Below are 16,569 nucleotides of genomic sequence, written 5' to 3' on the forward strand. Positions count from 1 at the left end.
AGAAGGTCAAAGTTGGGTGATTCCAGGTTAGGTCCTCTCTGGCAGGGTATGTCAGAGCAGATATATGCACAGACACCATTCAGCCGAAAGGAGTTAAATAGCGTATAGTTTGGATGGTTGAGATGGATAGTGCTGGGCGAAGGTGAGATTTGAGTTTCTGTTAAGAAGAGTAGGTGGGGTTTAGTTGACTGCAGATGATAATGGACACTATTAAGTTGGAGTTGAGACCGCGGATGTTGGCGTAGTGGATATGCAAGATTCTGTGAGTGATGGCTTTGACCGCAAGGATCTTGCATGTTTCCTATGCAGTGCCTCATACTGGTTGCCTTGGTGGCTACTTGGTTTTTTGCACTAGTTTGGTTTGTTTGTAGTCTATGGTCCAGCTGTTGTCTCCATTTTGGCGTTTTTCTTCTAGCTGTCTTCAGAGTCGGTATCTTTGTTCCCTTTGTGCAAAGGTTAAATCAGGTTAAGCACATACACGCGATTGGGGACAACTGTCCTTTATCTTCTATTTATCACTGTTATTAATTTGGATGTGTTTGTCGATGTATCACAGATCACGTTCACGAGACTTGGAAAGTTCGTTCTATTCTTTCTTTTGTTTATGGGTCCGAAACAATGGCATTTGACAATATTTCTGTTGTCGAAGTTGCATTCACTAGCTTGTTTGCTAAAGTCTTCTTTTAATGATTTGCCATTTTCTTCCGGTAAGTTCAGAATAATGGCATCGAGTCTCCTGTTTTCGGCCTCGAGCGACACGTGTACCGTTGATGTGATTAGATTGTGGAATTCATTAGTGGGTACGGATGCACTTGCGTCGGCCGCTAGTCATCGAGTATATCTCGAGCTTAGTTTCCAACTTTCGGATTTCAGAGACAAAGTATCGATCATATTATTAAGGTGTTGTTCGAGATTTTCAATTCATTTGCCTAGGTTTAGCAGCAGTTTAACGAAAGGAAGGAAGGCACATCAAACAGAAAAAAGGCTGGTTCAGTTTGATAAAAAGCTTGTGCAGCGATTCATCTATTTTCATGCAGGAAGTATGTAGCCAGTTGCAACACAAATCTTGCAATATACCTTTTTTTCTTTCGGTAACTTCGGATTCACAGCTGTGGCACTTTGTGCACAGCTTGTGTCCTTCAGTTTGTTGGCTGACGGCTATGCGGACTGTGACGGATCACCACATTTTGATCTACTCTTTGTACATTTATGTAGTAGTTAAATTTACTTTTGTTTCTAGTTAGAAAGAACAAATCTTCACCTTTTTGTCTTATCTGCTACGTTAAAGCAAAATATATTGTGTTGGTAAAACCAAAGTGGAAAAAAAAAAAGACATGCAAGAAAACATTCTGTGGTCATGTATGCTTTTGAAGCATATTTCTGGCTGGGTGGCTAATTTGTCCAAAATAGGAGGCATTACATGAAAACCCCTTTGTCAAAACAGGTTATTTTTCTTAAATACAAATTTAGATATAATGATCTTTGTAAAGAGGCGGAAAATTCCTAATCTAAATGAGAAAGATTATGCCACTGTCCAAATTCTGGGGGATATTTCTCCTTAACTGTGTTATTTATCTTTCTAGTTATAGGAACAGGCTCTGCTAATTCCTACAAATCTCTATACATGTTCTTGAAGTACACCTCAAAAATACATGCATTGGATTTTCTGCAGCCATGTTATTACATTTTATTTACAGGAAGATTTTATTTACATTCTGATGGATACAAGTACAGCATTAGTGAAATGTTAGCTAAAGATACAAAATAAACTATGATTTCACTGTTAATTTGCATACACTTCCATCCATTAAATTAAATCATCATCATTATCATCAAATTCCTACCATGCACCCTCAAGGGGTGTACAGGATATGATAGTACTATATGAAAAATTTACATCATTACTAACTTCTTATCTACAATTTTCCTCCAAATCAGTCTGTTACCTGTCAAGACTCCAACATTATCAGATCTTATATTTCTATCGTCTAAGGCACTTTGTACCATATCAATCCACCTATATCTTGGTGGGTCTTTTTCCTGCCAACTTGGCAAAAAACACTTGTTTTGCTGATCTTTCCTCTCCCATTCTATTTAAGTGCCATACCACCTGAGATTAGCTCTGCTAACGCATTCCTGGATGCTGACAATGTCAAGTTCTTTCCTAATATCCTCGTTTTTAATATGATATTGCCATTGATACCATCTGTTCATACTCCTAATCTTTCTCAGGATTCTCATATCTGTGGTCTTTGGTCAAGTGTTTACTTCTGACCCAGCTCTCAGATCCATAAATTAAAATTGGTTTAAACACTATCTTGTATACAGCTAATTTAGTGTTACGACTAATTTCTCTCTTATTCCATATAAATTTATACAGTTGACTTCCTACCATACCAGCTTTGTTGATTCTGTTCTCTATTCCCATATTTAATTTACCATCTTCACTAAAAATCATGTCTAAGTAGCTGAAATGTTTTACTTGTTCTCGGTTCTTCATTCACAACACAGTTGATATTTTCAGTGCTTCTGCCTATTCTCATTGTCTTTGTCTTGGTATTGCTGACCTTCATACCATATATATTACAACGGTTTTTTAGTCATTGAACCTTGCAGACTTCTAGCAGATTTATTTAGAAGTATAACATCGTCTGCAGATAGCAAAGATCTGAGATTAACATCTGCAATTTTGAAATCAGATTTAATACCACTTTCCTTCATGATGTGATCCATATAGATAATGAATAACCGGGGATAATGTACATCCTTGTCTTGACACCAGATTTAGCATTCAACCATCTTCTAACTGCTGATTTACAACTATTAAATTAAATGGGAGTGATAATTTTTTCAGCAGACATAATAGATTTTATATTTAGGAAAGTATAGAATTATTTTAATACTAATAATAAAAGTGCAAATCTTTTGAAATGCAATAACTCATTTGTTATAACTACAGAATATATTTAAATTTAAATGTATCCTGATAGTTGTGATATATCATTTCTGTTGTTGATTGATTTGTATATTCTTCTCTAATTCTAACTTAATTTTATATCAACAAAATGGAATTAATCATTCTGAAATACTGCTATATTTATATAATATTTATTTTAAATGCCTCTTAATGTATATAATATCAGAATCAGAGGCACCATTAAAGCTGCATCATGATGTCATAGATTTCATAGACCCCCCCCCCCCCCCCCTTCTTCTTCTTCTTCTTCTTATTATTATTATTATTGTCATCACAAGTTCTGACATTTACTCTCACAAGATGTTGTGTAAGGTAGTATAGTAGGCTGCATGATCATGAATATATTGATACTTTTGTGAACAGTTTCTTTCATATTTCATTGTTTACTTGTTATATCTCTTATGGTCTTTTCTTCCTTGCTTTTCTTCATATATCTGATACATTAGTCTTTCTTTCACCTCCCATTCTGTATTATTGACCACACCCATGTGTTAAGGAGGTTGAGAGTATCTCTTGGTTATATGCTTTCTTTTAACAGCATAATAATATCATAATGTTAAAAATGGTTAATAAGATAAGTACCATGCTAACATGGTGCTTAACTTTTTCTTCTTCTTCTTCTTCTTTCTCATAGCTATAATAATTATTTGTATTTCAGTTCCAAATGCATGTGTAGTTTTTACCATGCAATTACTCTATTAATATCATTTTAGAACCCATAGCATTCTTATTATATATTATTTTTAATTTGTTTTCAATTCTGCCTGAACCTATACCAAGCCAGTTTTTCACTTGTGAAAAGTAAATTATTTTCTATCCTATTAATATATCCTAGATCTCTCATTGCTCACCGAAAGCAGTGTAAATGTGCATAATATCAGTTCTGTTTATTAATAACTAACATCATATTTTATAAAATAAGATATTTTTATTTATAATAATAAAATAAGTCATCTGAAAGTCAGAAAACATGATAATATAATTGTCATCTTGTCTGTCATCTGTTAAGGTAAACAGTTAAAACATAATGTACCAAAAACCAATTTGAATAAAAATATCTTCTGAAAGGGGACACTGACATTAAATATCAATCATATTAATATTATATCAGTATCAATCAGTTTTAATTATCCTTGTTATTTTACATTCTTGTGTAAAAAAAAAAAAAGGTGAAAGTATCCTGTTGTGCAAAGAAAATGAGCGTAAACAAGCATTAGCATTAATAAAATCAGAAATGCAGCCAGTATCTTCATGCCTTCTTCATAAAGATTTACATCCTCGCTCCAGTATGAGAAGAGCCATTCTAGAGGTAATGGATATTAAAATATAACTTGTTATATCACTAAGAATCCTTTTAATTAGACATTTTTAATCTAAAAGAATTTCTGTTGATACAGAAAGTATTGTAGGAAATTTTTTACGATGATATAATTAATGTTACATCACAATAATCCTTCTAAAATTATCATAATTTATTCATATGTTAAAGTTACCAAGCTATTTTAAATATAAACCTGGTTTTTGACTCCATTTCCCAAGTAAGCAAACAGACAAGTCAGTCAAGTTTGCGCCTGCATGCGTTGCAAGTCTAGCTGACCCTGCACGTGGTGCAAGTCAAGGCAACTCGTGGTAAAGGGAGTATAAGCTCTGATCACTATTCTTAATATTTACCCTTAATGCAAAGCACATCTCCTGGAGGAGATGTATGATGCTATGTATTAAAAGCAAGGGCCACTACCCAGACCAGTTTTGACCTTTATTGAGGTCTCGTCAGTAGGAGCCAGGCTAAGAAATACTAAGTTTTAAGTAATACAAAGTTTATAAATATTTTACCAAAACAAGTTACCATAAGGTGCTTTGACCTTATTAAATAAAAATCTCAGGATGAGAGATAGATGTAGGAAGTTTTTTACCTTGGGTATAATATATGTTAAAGATACCAAGCTATTTTAAATATAAACCTGGTTTTTGACTCCATTTCCCAAGTAAGCAAACAGACAAGTCAGTCAAGTTTGCACCTGCAAGTGTTGCAAGTCTAGTTGACCCTGCACGTAGTGCAAGTCAAGGCAACTCGTGGTAAAAGGAGTATAAGCTCTGATCACTATTCTTAATATTTACCCTTAATGCAAAGCACATCTCCTGGAAGAGATGTATGATGCTATGTATTAAAAGCAAGGGCCACTACCCAGACCAGTTTCGACACCTTTATTGAGGTCTCGTCAATGGGAACCAGGCTAAGAATTACTAAATTTACCATGAGTTGCCTTGACTTGCACTATGTGCAGGATCAGCTAGACTTGCATGCGCAAACTTGACTGACTGGTCTGTTTGCTTACTTGGGAAATGGAGTCAAAAACCAGGTTTATATTTAAAATAGCTTGGTATCTTTAACATATATTATACCCAAGGTAAAAAACTTTCTACATCTATCTCTCATCCTGAGATTTTTATTTAATAAGGTCAAAGCACCTTATGGTAACTTGTTTTGGTAAAATATTTATAAACTCTGTATTACTTAAACTTAGTATTTCTTAGCCTGGCTCCCACTGACAAGACCTCAATAAAGGTTGAAACCGGTCTGGGTAGTGGCCCTTGCTTTTAATACATAGCATCATACATCTCCTCCAGGAGATGTGCTTTGCATTAAGGGTAAATATTAAGATTAGTGATCAGAGCTTATACTCCCTTTACCACGAGTTGCTTTGACTTGCACTATGTGCAGGGTCAACTAGACTTGCAACACTTGTAGGTGCAAACTTGACTCACTTATCTGTTTGCTTACTTGGGAAATGCAGTAAAAAACCAGGTCTATATTTAAAATAGCTTGGTATCTTTAACATATATTATACCCAAGGTAAAAAACTTTCATCATTTATTCATTTATGAATAGGGAAATATATACAGTAATAGTTTTATAACAAAAACTCTGGGGATAAGTCCAGAGTTTTTGGACAAATCCCAAGTCTATTGGATGAAAGTGAGCCAAGTGGCTCTGTTTTGTGCCTAATGATAAATGTCAGATGGAAATTGAGATGAACCTCAACTTCAAAAACTAGTTTGCTTGTGTATTGAAAAAAACTGTCGTCCTCCATGTCCATTAGTTGGCCTGTAGAGAGCAAGAAAAATAAACGTAAAGGTGGATGTCCAAGCTGGTGTCCTAATCATCTCAGTTGACTTTTTTTAATTATTTTTATTAGGGCTCTTTGCTGGCTTTCTTCAAGAACAACAAGTAATATGATCTTGCCATGTATATCCTAGTATTGTTCGAAGGCTTTGATGATATTAACAAATTTTTGTATTTGTAGTGATTAGATTGATTTCCAGATATTAGTTAGACTTTTATGGAATTTAAGAGCTTTGTTTGCTTTCTTTTCACTGTCAGTTGAATTATTGATTTACGAACCAAGATACTGAAATTCATTTACTTCTTCAAAAATATGGTAATTTAGCTTAATAGTTTATTCTTTTCTCTTCTTTATGACTCATACAGAAAGGCTTAGGCATTGTTCATTATCCATAATAAAGCTTAATGGTATAACTAACACCAAGAGGAAAATGAATTTATTAAACTCACTAATATTTTGCTGGTTTTCTACCCCACATCATCATCAGAGCACAATGAAACTAACAGGACATAACACTAAAACAAGTAATTGTAGGACTTCTCTGAATTAACTACAAAGTTAATTCAGAGAAGTCCTACTATTGGGTCTTAAAATGATAGTCTCTCTCTCTGACATACACAACAAATATACAAGCAGCTAGATGGGACTACTATCCCCCCCCCCCCTCTATCAAACTTTTATATAGGGCATTTAGAAAACCAAGCTCTCAATATAGACATACAAAAAACAACAGTTTGGCTGCACTATGTTGATGATTTGTTTGCAGTTTGTCCTCAAGGTCCGGACACATTAGATACATTTTTGGTGTTTCTTAACAGCCAACACCATATAAAAAAAAAAAAAAGACAGTAACAGTAGTCTCCCCTTTTTAGATACACTAGTGACACAACTTCTTAATGGCTCGTTATCCTTCTCTGTCTACAGAAAACTACTCATACCGGCAGGTATTTACATAAACAATCATACCACCACCCTTCCCAACAGTATGGCATCATTAAAAGTCTGAGAGGCTATTCTTAGAATCAGCATCAGCCATGAAGTACTCTCCCAACCTTAAGAAGTATGGTTTGATTGCATTAATTTATCAAATTTACCAGTCTACCAAAGATTTGGGAGGCTATCATTTTAAGACCTAATAGCCAGACTTCTCTGAATTAACTTTGTAGTTATTTGACCTATAGAGGGTGCCACGTAAGGACATTAGATGTTGGAAGTTTCCCCCCCACACACTTGGTTAGACTATAATAAATTTAGTTTAATCCTTTATTCAAGTGTAAGCAAACAAAGTTTGCGACTGAAGTATCTTCAGGATTGAGGCAACTCATGGTAAAGGTGGACCAAGCTCTCATCACTCCTTGTCTCAGTATCTCCAATAATGCAAAGCACATCTCCTTGCAGACATGTATAATGCTATGCATTAAGGGAAGGGCCAGACCGGTTTCGACCTTTATTGAGGTCTCGTCAGTGGGAGCCAGAGCCAGACCCAGAAGTGGTGATACTAAGGCAGAAGTAATGGAGAAGTCATATTTACCTATACAAGTTGCCAAAAGATGTACCACCTTATTATTAAATTACTCTGGATTTAGAGAAAGATGTTGGAAGTTTTTTTCCACTTAGTTAGACTATAATAAATTTAGTTTAATCCTTTATCCAAGTGTAAGCAAACAAAGTTTGCGACTGAAGTATCTTCAGGATTGAGACAACTCATGGTAAAGGTGGACCAAGCTCTCATCACTCCTTGTCTCAGTATCTCCCATAATGCAAAGCACATCTCCTTGCAGACATGTATAATGCTATGCATTAAGGGAAGGGCAACTACTCAGACCGGTTTTGACCTTTATTGAGGTCTCATCAGTGGGAGCCAGACCCAGAAGTGGTGATACTAAGGCAGAAGCAATGGAGAAGTCATATTTACCTATACAAGTTGCCAAAAGATGTACCAACTTATTATTAAATTACTCTGGATTTAGAGAAAGATGTTGAAAGTTTTTTCCACTTAGTTAGACTATAATAAATTTAGTTTAATCCTTTATCCAAGTGTAAGCAAACAGAGTTTGCACCTGAAGTATCTTCAGGACTGAGGCAACTCGTGGTAAAAGTGGACCAAGCTCTCATCACTCCTTATCTCATCTTTCTCTAAATCCAGAGTAATTTAATAATGAGGTGGTACATCTTTTGGCAACTTGTATAGGTAAATATGACTTCTCCATTGCTTCTGCCTTAGTATCACCACTTCTGGGTCTGGCTCCCACTGACGAGACCTCAATAAAGGTCAAAACTGGTCTGGGTAGTTGCCCTTCTCTTAATGCATAGCATTATACATGTCTGCAAGGAGATGTGCTTTGCATTATTGGAGATACTGAGACAAGGAGTGATGAGAGCTTGGCCCACCTTTTCGTGAAGATACTTCAGGCGCAAACTTTGTTTGCTTATACTTGGATAAAGGATTAAACTAAATTTATTAAAGGACATTAGATGTCATTACAATTTAAATTATCTACAATTACTTAGTTTAGTGCTGTGTGCCTGTCATAGTTTAATTGTGCTCTCTTGATGCTGTTTAGAAAACCAGAGAAATATCAGAAATATTTTAAATGGAGTTTAGTAAATGTATTTTTCCCTGTTGGTGTTAGTTATGCTATTAAGCTTTATTATGGTTCTTTAGGACTTTATTTTACTATTGTTGACTGCCATCCCTATCAGTGCTGCATTTTTACATAAATTATCTAAGTGGTTTTTGTCAGGCTGAATGTTAAAGTCAATCAGTGCATCATCATCTGCAGAAACTTCTTATGTTGGTTTATCCTGCTGAATCTTTGAGAATTATTCTGTATCCATTTCCTGCGAGTCTGAATACATAATCGAGAGTAATAATAAAACTATATATATATATATATAAAGTCAATCAGTGCATCATCATCTGCAGAAACTTCTTATGTTGGTTTATCCTGCTGAATCTTTGAGAATTATTCTGTATCCATTTCCTGTGAGTCTGAATACATAATCGAGAGTAATAATAAAACTATATATATATATATATATATATATAAAGTCAATCAGTGCATCATCATCTGCAGAAACTTCTTATGTTGGTTTATCCTGCTGAATCTTTGAGAATTATTCTCTATCCATTTCCTGTGAATCTGAATACATAATTGAGAGTAATGATAAAACTATATTATGTTGCCAAAGAGTCTTCCTGAAGAACTCCATTTAAAATATGAAAGCTCTCAGTCATCTCTCCATTAATTCTTGCATGAAAATTCTGTACATAATAAATAACGGAAAAACTCACGTAGAAATATTATTTAATAGTATAATTTTCGCCTGTGTGTCACAGGCATCTTCAGTACTGAAGATGCCTGTGACACACAGGCGAAAATTATACTATTAAATAATATTTCTACGTGAGTTTTTCCGTTATTTATTATGTATAGTTATGTCTACTCACGGTTTACCTCTTTTAAAACTTAATGAAAATTCTGACCATTGCTTTGATTATTTTTAAGAGTATGCAGTAATATCTGAGAAATTTGAACATCCTTTGTCTATTTATTTTATCAAAGTCGTTTGAAAAATCTATGAAGTTTAAGATCAAGTGAAGGTTTTATCTCTTGCTACTTCTAGTAACCTTCTAAGACAGTGGATGTATTCAATAGTGCTGCTTCTTTTTTTTTTTTTTTTCAAGAAACCCACTCGAATTTTGAGTAGAAGAGGTATTACATATAGTTCATTTTGGTTTAAAGTTAAATAGGAAGTATTTTGGAGTATTGGTATTATTAGACCTTTTTTTCATTGTGATGGAATGTTGGATGTGGTTAGAGCTGATATTTAATTTTAATTTAACTGATATTTAATTTAATAAATATAATAATTATAATTATAAATATAATAATTTAATAAATAAAATTTAAATTTATTTAACTGTTGTTTCCAAAACTCTTTTCTCCATGTTTAATAGCTTCTGCTGTTATACCTTCCAGTCCAGGTGCTTTGTCATTCATTTGGGTTTTTAGAACAGCTTTCAAATTCTTCTTGCATTGTGCAATGGTTACACATAATGGGAAGTTCTTTTTGGATTATTATTTCTGGCAAAGCAAGTACAGCAAAGTTCACTAATGAATTATTCAGTAGATTTTTTTTTAAATTCATTCTTCCAAACTAAGAACTCTTCATTTTGTTTTCAGATATTTTGCTATTTTTAGTTTTTATTCTTAGTCTTCTGGCCTTTCTGTCCTTGCTGCATAAAGAATTAGCAAACTGGTACATTTCTCTGGTTTTATAGATATTTTGATATATTTCTGATTTTTGAAGATAGCATGGATATGGTTTTCCTTGTCATTTCGAAAGGCTACATATACTTCATCATTTAGTTATTTTAATTGTGTGTATTGATTGGGGTACACAACAACTGGGCAGTGGTTAATTGGGCACCCGTCATGTGGGCGATAGAAACTTACAGATTTTTGTCTGCTTAGCAGGGATACGATTTGGCGGATTTTTTTTTTTTTTTGTAAATATTGGTAAAATATATATAAAAATAAATATGGTTAAGACTTATGAGGTATGAGTTATAATTTATGAACTATGAGTTATTAGTTATTTCCACATAATTGAAAAAAAAAAAGCTAAAAATAATCCAGACCTAACGACCTAATCTAAGCTTACCTGTGTGAATTTGCCTCCAATGTTCTAATTTTCAATAAATTAAAAAAGTTAATTTTTTTCGAAGAACTGATCATTCGAAAAACTTACTTTCGAAGAATTCGTTTTTGAAGAAATATATCATATATCAAAATTTGTAGGATTATTTAAGAAAGAGATGGTTAAAAAGAGTGGTCTGAAAATGATTTAAAAATGAAAAGGTATAATTGCACCATATTAAAATAAAGAAAAAATCTAGTTTCTTTATTCATTTATTAATATTATTTGGTAATTAACAAACATATCTATACATGTTACATATATATACATTAAACCAAAAAGGTATATGAAATTCAAAACAAAATTTTTATTTTAAATTTATCATTTCATATTATAGTTATATGCAATACCATGTTGTTAAATTGTGAATGAAGATATTTGGGAATCATAACTCTTCCTTCACATTTAGCATAATCTGCCATAACTTAAGCAAGACTTGTAAATATTATTTAATGTCAATCTTTTGCTTGTAAATTATTATTCATATAATTACTTTGAGTTTGTTTATTATTGTTTAATTATATAATTTTGAGATATGTATTAGTAATGAAGGAACTCTGTGTTAAAATGTCATTCAATTTATTTTATTTATTCCTGTGTTAATATTATAAGAAGTTGTGCAAATATATTATATGAATTGTAAAATATCCTTGTATTTTGTTTCTGTACCTAAGAGTGATTTTATGTAATTCTTCTGATTGAATTTGATTGGCTGCTGAAGGAGAAACGGAGCTTGTTTTAGTCAGCGCATGTTTAGAAAGTGAACAGCTGTGATATGGAGTGAAGCCAGTAGATGTAAGCTGAACTAGCTAGAACCGGATTTTGGCAGGAAGAATGAACGATTTTAATTGGAAAACGAAAGTAAAGAGAGGGAGAAGCGTTCAGGACAGCAAGGAGTGAAGTAACGGGTGGCAGTGAGGGGATTTGGGAAATGCCATAAATAGATTAAGAAAATTTAAGTTAAGGGATATTACATCCCATATCGTTTCTTAGCCGAATAAGAAACTCAAAGAGTTTCATGCCGAATATAGTAGAAACTATATAAAGTTTGGCGATTCCAAGCGTAAGCAAATACCTGGATACTGCAGCAACTGACCCTTAAGGTAGTGCAAGCTGAGTTGACATGAGTTGCCTCAGCTTGCACTACCTTAAGGGTCAGTTGCTGCAGTATCCAGGTATTTGCTTACGCTTGGAATCGCCGAACTTTATATAGTTTCTACTATATTCGGCATGAAACTCTTTGAGTTTCTTATTCAGCTAAGAAATGATATGGGATGTAATATCTAACTTAAACAAGTCATATGTCGCTGAATTGAAGCCTTTGGCTCTTCATATATCTAATAATTTATTAGGACACCTCTCGGCAATACTCATAGAAGGGTTGTAAGTTCTGTTCGCTAAAAACTTGATATTAACTAGGTCTACCTACTCACTGATGAGACCTCAATAAACATTGAAACCGGTCTGGGTAGTGACCTCCTCTCATAATGATATAGAACAGTAATACAGCTCCTAGGAGCTAAGTTCACATTATGGGTAAATATCAAGAATAGTGATCAGAGCTTGCTCCACCTTTGACATGAGTTGCCTCAGCTTGCACTACCTTAAAGGTCAGTTGCTGCAGTATCCAGGTATTTGCTTACGCTTGGAATCGCCAAACTTTATATAGTTTCTACTATATTCGGCATGAAACTCTTTGAGTTTCTTATTCGACTAAGAAATGATATGGGATGTAATATCCCTTAACTTAAACAAGTCATATGTCGCCAAATTGAAGCCTTTGGCTCTTCATATATCTAATAAGATTAAGAAAGGACTGGGAAATTAATAGGCAATTCGGAATATTTCTACGGAATTCTAAAATTACGATGGATTCCAATTGTTTTGAGGAAGAATAGTGCAAAGCTGAATTTAATGCATAGAAGAAAATAAGGAATAAGTAGATTGCCTAAAACGAGTGCTCATGACTTGTGAAGCTCTATGTTTAATATTTCAGTTATTATAGAAGATTTCTTTTGAATAGTGTTACTTCAAAGTAATAGTTAACTACTGTTTTAAATGTGCCTATAGTGAATCCAATGTGTAAAAGGTGTAACCCAATAAGAGCAGTCTTTTTTATATTTCAGCGTGAAGAAATAAGAGTTAGCTCTGCCTGATATATCTTAACATTAACTATGGCATTCTACTAAAAATAGCCAAAGTAAGGAGCTTTAAAGTGTTTCCACCTTGAAATGATAACTGCCTCATAATTAAATTAAGTGTTTGTCGACTAAGAGAGAATTAGAGAATTCTACCTTAAGAGTAATTACTGTAAAATTCTGGAACATTGAACTGCGTGAACCATTTTCAATTATTCGGAAGGATATAGAATTGACAGCTGAATGTTTAATGCCTAATGTTTTTTGTTTGTTATGAGTATTTGAACTAAGTTGATGTATAAAAGAATTGAATTATCTCATTGAATAGAGACAAGTTGTGATAATAGTATTTAAGCATTGAAGAATAAGATCTGTAAATTTAACTTTAATCTTTAAACCAAACCGAGTGGCTACTAGTGTCTCAGAGATATTTTGATTATTGTTCAATTAGATTATCTTGCTTAGAAAATTATACTTAGATGTACATATTATATAACCCTGCATTAAATGTTTTGTTTTATTGAATTAAATTTGAAGTTTGTCTGATTTTCTTTCATTGCACCGCTCACAAAAAAATTTATAGGACCTTGCGGAAGCCTTAAAAGATAATATTAACCTCGGCCTGTAGAAGAGTGAGATTGAAAACGTTAGTTGATGATTGATTCCTCTATATTATATAGACTAATCTGATATAAGGTGGCGCAGGATAATATAAATTTCTTTATATTCGGATCAGTATTGATCAACATCTAACAAATAAAAACGGAATTTAAAGAAGTAAGGATAAGTTTGATTAACCATCATAAATGAATCAGTTAGCAAGATGGACGACACAACAACATAAATATTATATTATATTTTCCCTATCGTCATTTATAACTTTTTTTAAAATTCTTTGGTCACCTTCATCACAACGTCTACATTTGTGCTGATGTTGAAAAATCTGCTACTGCTCTTTCATAATCAACATCATATGTTTTTTGAATTTTTTATAGTTCATTTATAAAAATCCATAAATTTGGATGACTTGTGCTGCTACCAAAGCTCAATTGCAATTTTCGATGACAGGCTTCCTGAAAATTATTTGTCCTATCGCTTCCATTTGTTGTTCTTTGGTATACAGACCAAATGTTTGAGGGAAAAATTGGTGGAGCCCTGGTTCTATTATTCCTTAGATGGCCTATGTATGTGTTCGTAAACTATTCTAAAATAGCTTCAAATTCATTGGATAAATGATTCTCAAGTTCAGAAATAGCGCAAATAATATCTTGTTCTGGTATGAAAGCAAGTGAAGTGATCATTTTTGAATTTAAAGTGAATTGCGTATCAGAATTGTATCTGGTTAAAAGTTTGCATTAAGCTAAATGCTTACGAAGATTTTGTATGAGATGAAAAAAGCAACCATTTATGTTAGCTTGCAGAAATACTACGTGAAGCTTGATGAATGGCAATTTCATAATCAACATTTATATTTTCGGGATCAAGTAATGGCCACATTTCATGTATCATATAAAATAATTTTGTGTATGTTTCAAGAGTCTTATTAGGTAGTAAACAATACAAAACATGGAAAACAGGACCTCCATCCTTTCTAGCCAAAATAACAAAAATTTGAGCAAAAAGAAAAGTAAAAAGTAAAAATGTGTCATTCACAAATAATTCATTCATTCATGCTTTGGCTCCACATTGCATAACTTTCATGACCAAAAATTAATATTGTCATTATGATATAAACGAAAATATTTATTAACTTGCTGACTCATTTTTTGCATGGGAAATTTCAGTATAACTTCTATACAATTTCGTAATTCTACACAATAAAAATAAACTTAATTATAAGCAAGATTTTTCAAATTTTATATTTATACTGTTCTTTTAATTCGTTTCTCAAAAAAATATTATTTAAATTTGCCAGGTAGTAGATCAATAGAATAGAATTGTATATTTGATCTATTATTTTATTGCCCAGATGTTCGCTGCCCACTTGGCCATCGCCCAGTTGGTTTTGCCCAGTTGACCGTGTACCATAGATTGTGCCTACTCCTGTATTGCTGCTTAATGTCATTGTGTTTTTTTTTATCACTTCTTCAGTAGTTTGCATTACCCATTTCCTTTGAGAAGATGAAGAAGTCTTGATGACCAAAGTTGTTGTTGCTGCTTCATTGGATGGATGATAGAATATGAGTGAAGCTCTGAAATGATTCTTCGGGCATTGGGCTTCCTATTAGTTTGTTTTGTAGCACTTCTTTATACTGGGCTTGGTAGGAAGAGTTAGGTCATTCCAGCAATATTTATTTATTATTCTCGTTTTAGGTTTAAAAGCTCTGAGATGAAGATATGTAGACTTACTATTCTGTGATTGGAGTTTAGTTCTACACTGTTTTAAGCTCTGCAATTTTGAGTGGATGATCTCATCCACTTTCCGTTGATTAAAATACAATCAGTTTGAGATCTTGTTCCATTTGGATGTTCCCAGGTCCATTTTCTTCCAGGTTTGTGTGGAAATTTGCTCTGCAGATTGATTAAGTTATGAGTGTTGCATAGTTCAGCTAGAAGATATCCATTTTCTTTTGTTGTACTATGGTACATAAAAAGCTCTATATTTTTTGTGATTCTTGAAACATCTAATCCTATTTGTGCATTAAAATCTTCACCTATGATATGGAGATTGTGTGTTGGGACAGTGTAGAGAAAGTCTGAGAGTTTACTGTAGAAAACATTCTTGGAGTTTTCATCTGAAGTCTCAGTACAGGTTATTGTTGCTTTTCAGTTAGGGTTTAAAGTTATTATCATTATTCTCTGGGAGACTTTGGAGATAGATGAGATGTGACTATAGATCTTTTGTTGACTAAGATTCTGATTCCTCCATTACCAGATTTGTTTGCATAGATGAAAGTCCTTTTTTTTTTTCTTTTTTTTTTTTTTTTCAATTTGATGTGATTTCATTCCATTCAAAATCTGTTCTCCATGTTCTTGGATGTAGACTGCATCAACATTATGAACATTGTAAGTGGATATTATGAGTATGTTTCTCCAGATTACATGTTTTGAGTGTCTACTGCTTCAGCTTGTGGGCTTCTTTGAAGGCTTTCACCAACAGGCTTCATAACTTCTCTTTGAGAAAAAGGAATAGAGGTTGCATGCAGGATTTTTCTGTATCTCTTATTCCTTTCATAATCATCAATAATCTATGTATCAGATGATTGACCCTAACATGCTTCAGCAGCTATGCTAGTGTTGGGTTTGTCTTTCGTCCAACCTTATATTTGCTAGCTGTTGTTTGACCCACTTTCAAACATAAAGAAAATTTTTATTATGTTTGAAATCACACAATTTTTGTGAGGGAATCAAGTACCAATTAGCATATGGCTGGCTGTAAGAACTTACTACAGGCTGAAATTGTCTTACTTATATATAGGGTTTCCCTGCAAGATTCATATTTTAATGAGCGGTGCAATGAAACTGAAATTAGACAAGCACAAGAATCAAGTTAAACAAGATATTTAATTCTCTCACAAAATTATTCTTACATAAGAAACAAGAACTCTATTAAGATCAATACAATTAGAAAATAATATATGCATTCAATAAAGTATTAAGATTCTACTCAGCTAAGTGCATCTTA

At 33.2% G+C, this 16,569-nt stretch overlaps 1 protein-coding gene across 1 annotated transcript in view; it reads left to right on the forward strand.

Annotated features, from left to right (window-relative positions):
* The window catches only part of PolQ (DNA polymerase theta), a 379,759-nt gene that overhangs the window by 156,836 nt on the left and 206,354 nt on the right, over nucleotides 1-16,569 (forward strand). The window contains exon 11 of the mRNA XM_090409009.1: nucleotides 4,147-4,286. Within this exon, the coding sequence (XP_090265135.1) occupies nucleotides 4,147-4,286 (140 nt within the window). The remainder of the gene's footprint in view (nucleotides 1-4,146; nucleotides 4,287-16,569) is intronic.

Source organism: Typopeltis vanoorti, chromosome 19 (genome assembly GCF_054136105.1).
Source record: "Typopeltis vanoorti isolate ZY-2024b chromosome 19, IOZ_Tvanoo_1.0, whole genome shotgun sequence".
NCBI classification, from domain to species: Eukaryota; Metazoa; Arthropoda; class Arachnida; order Uropygi; family Thelyphonidae; genus Typopeltis; species Typopeltis vanoorti.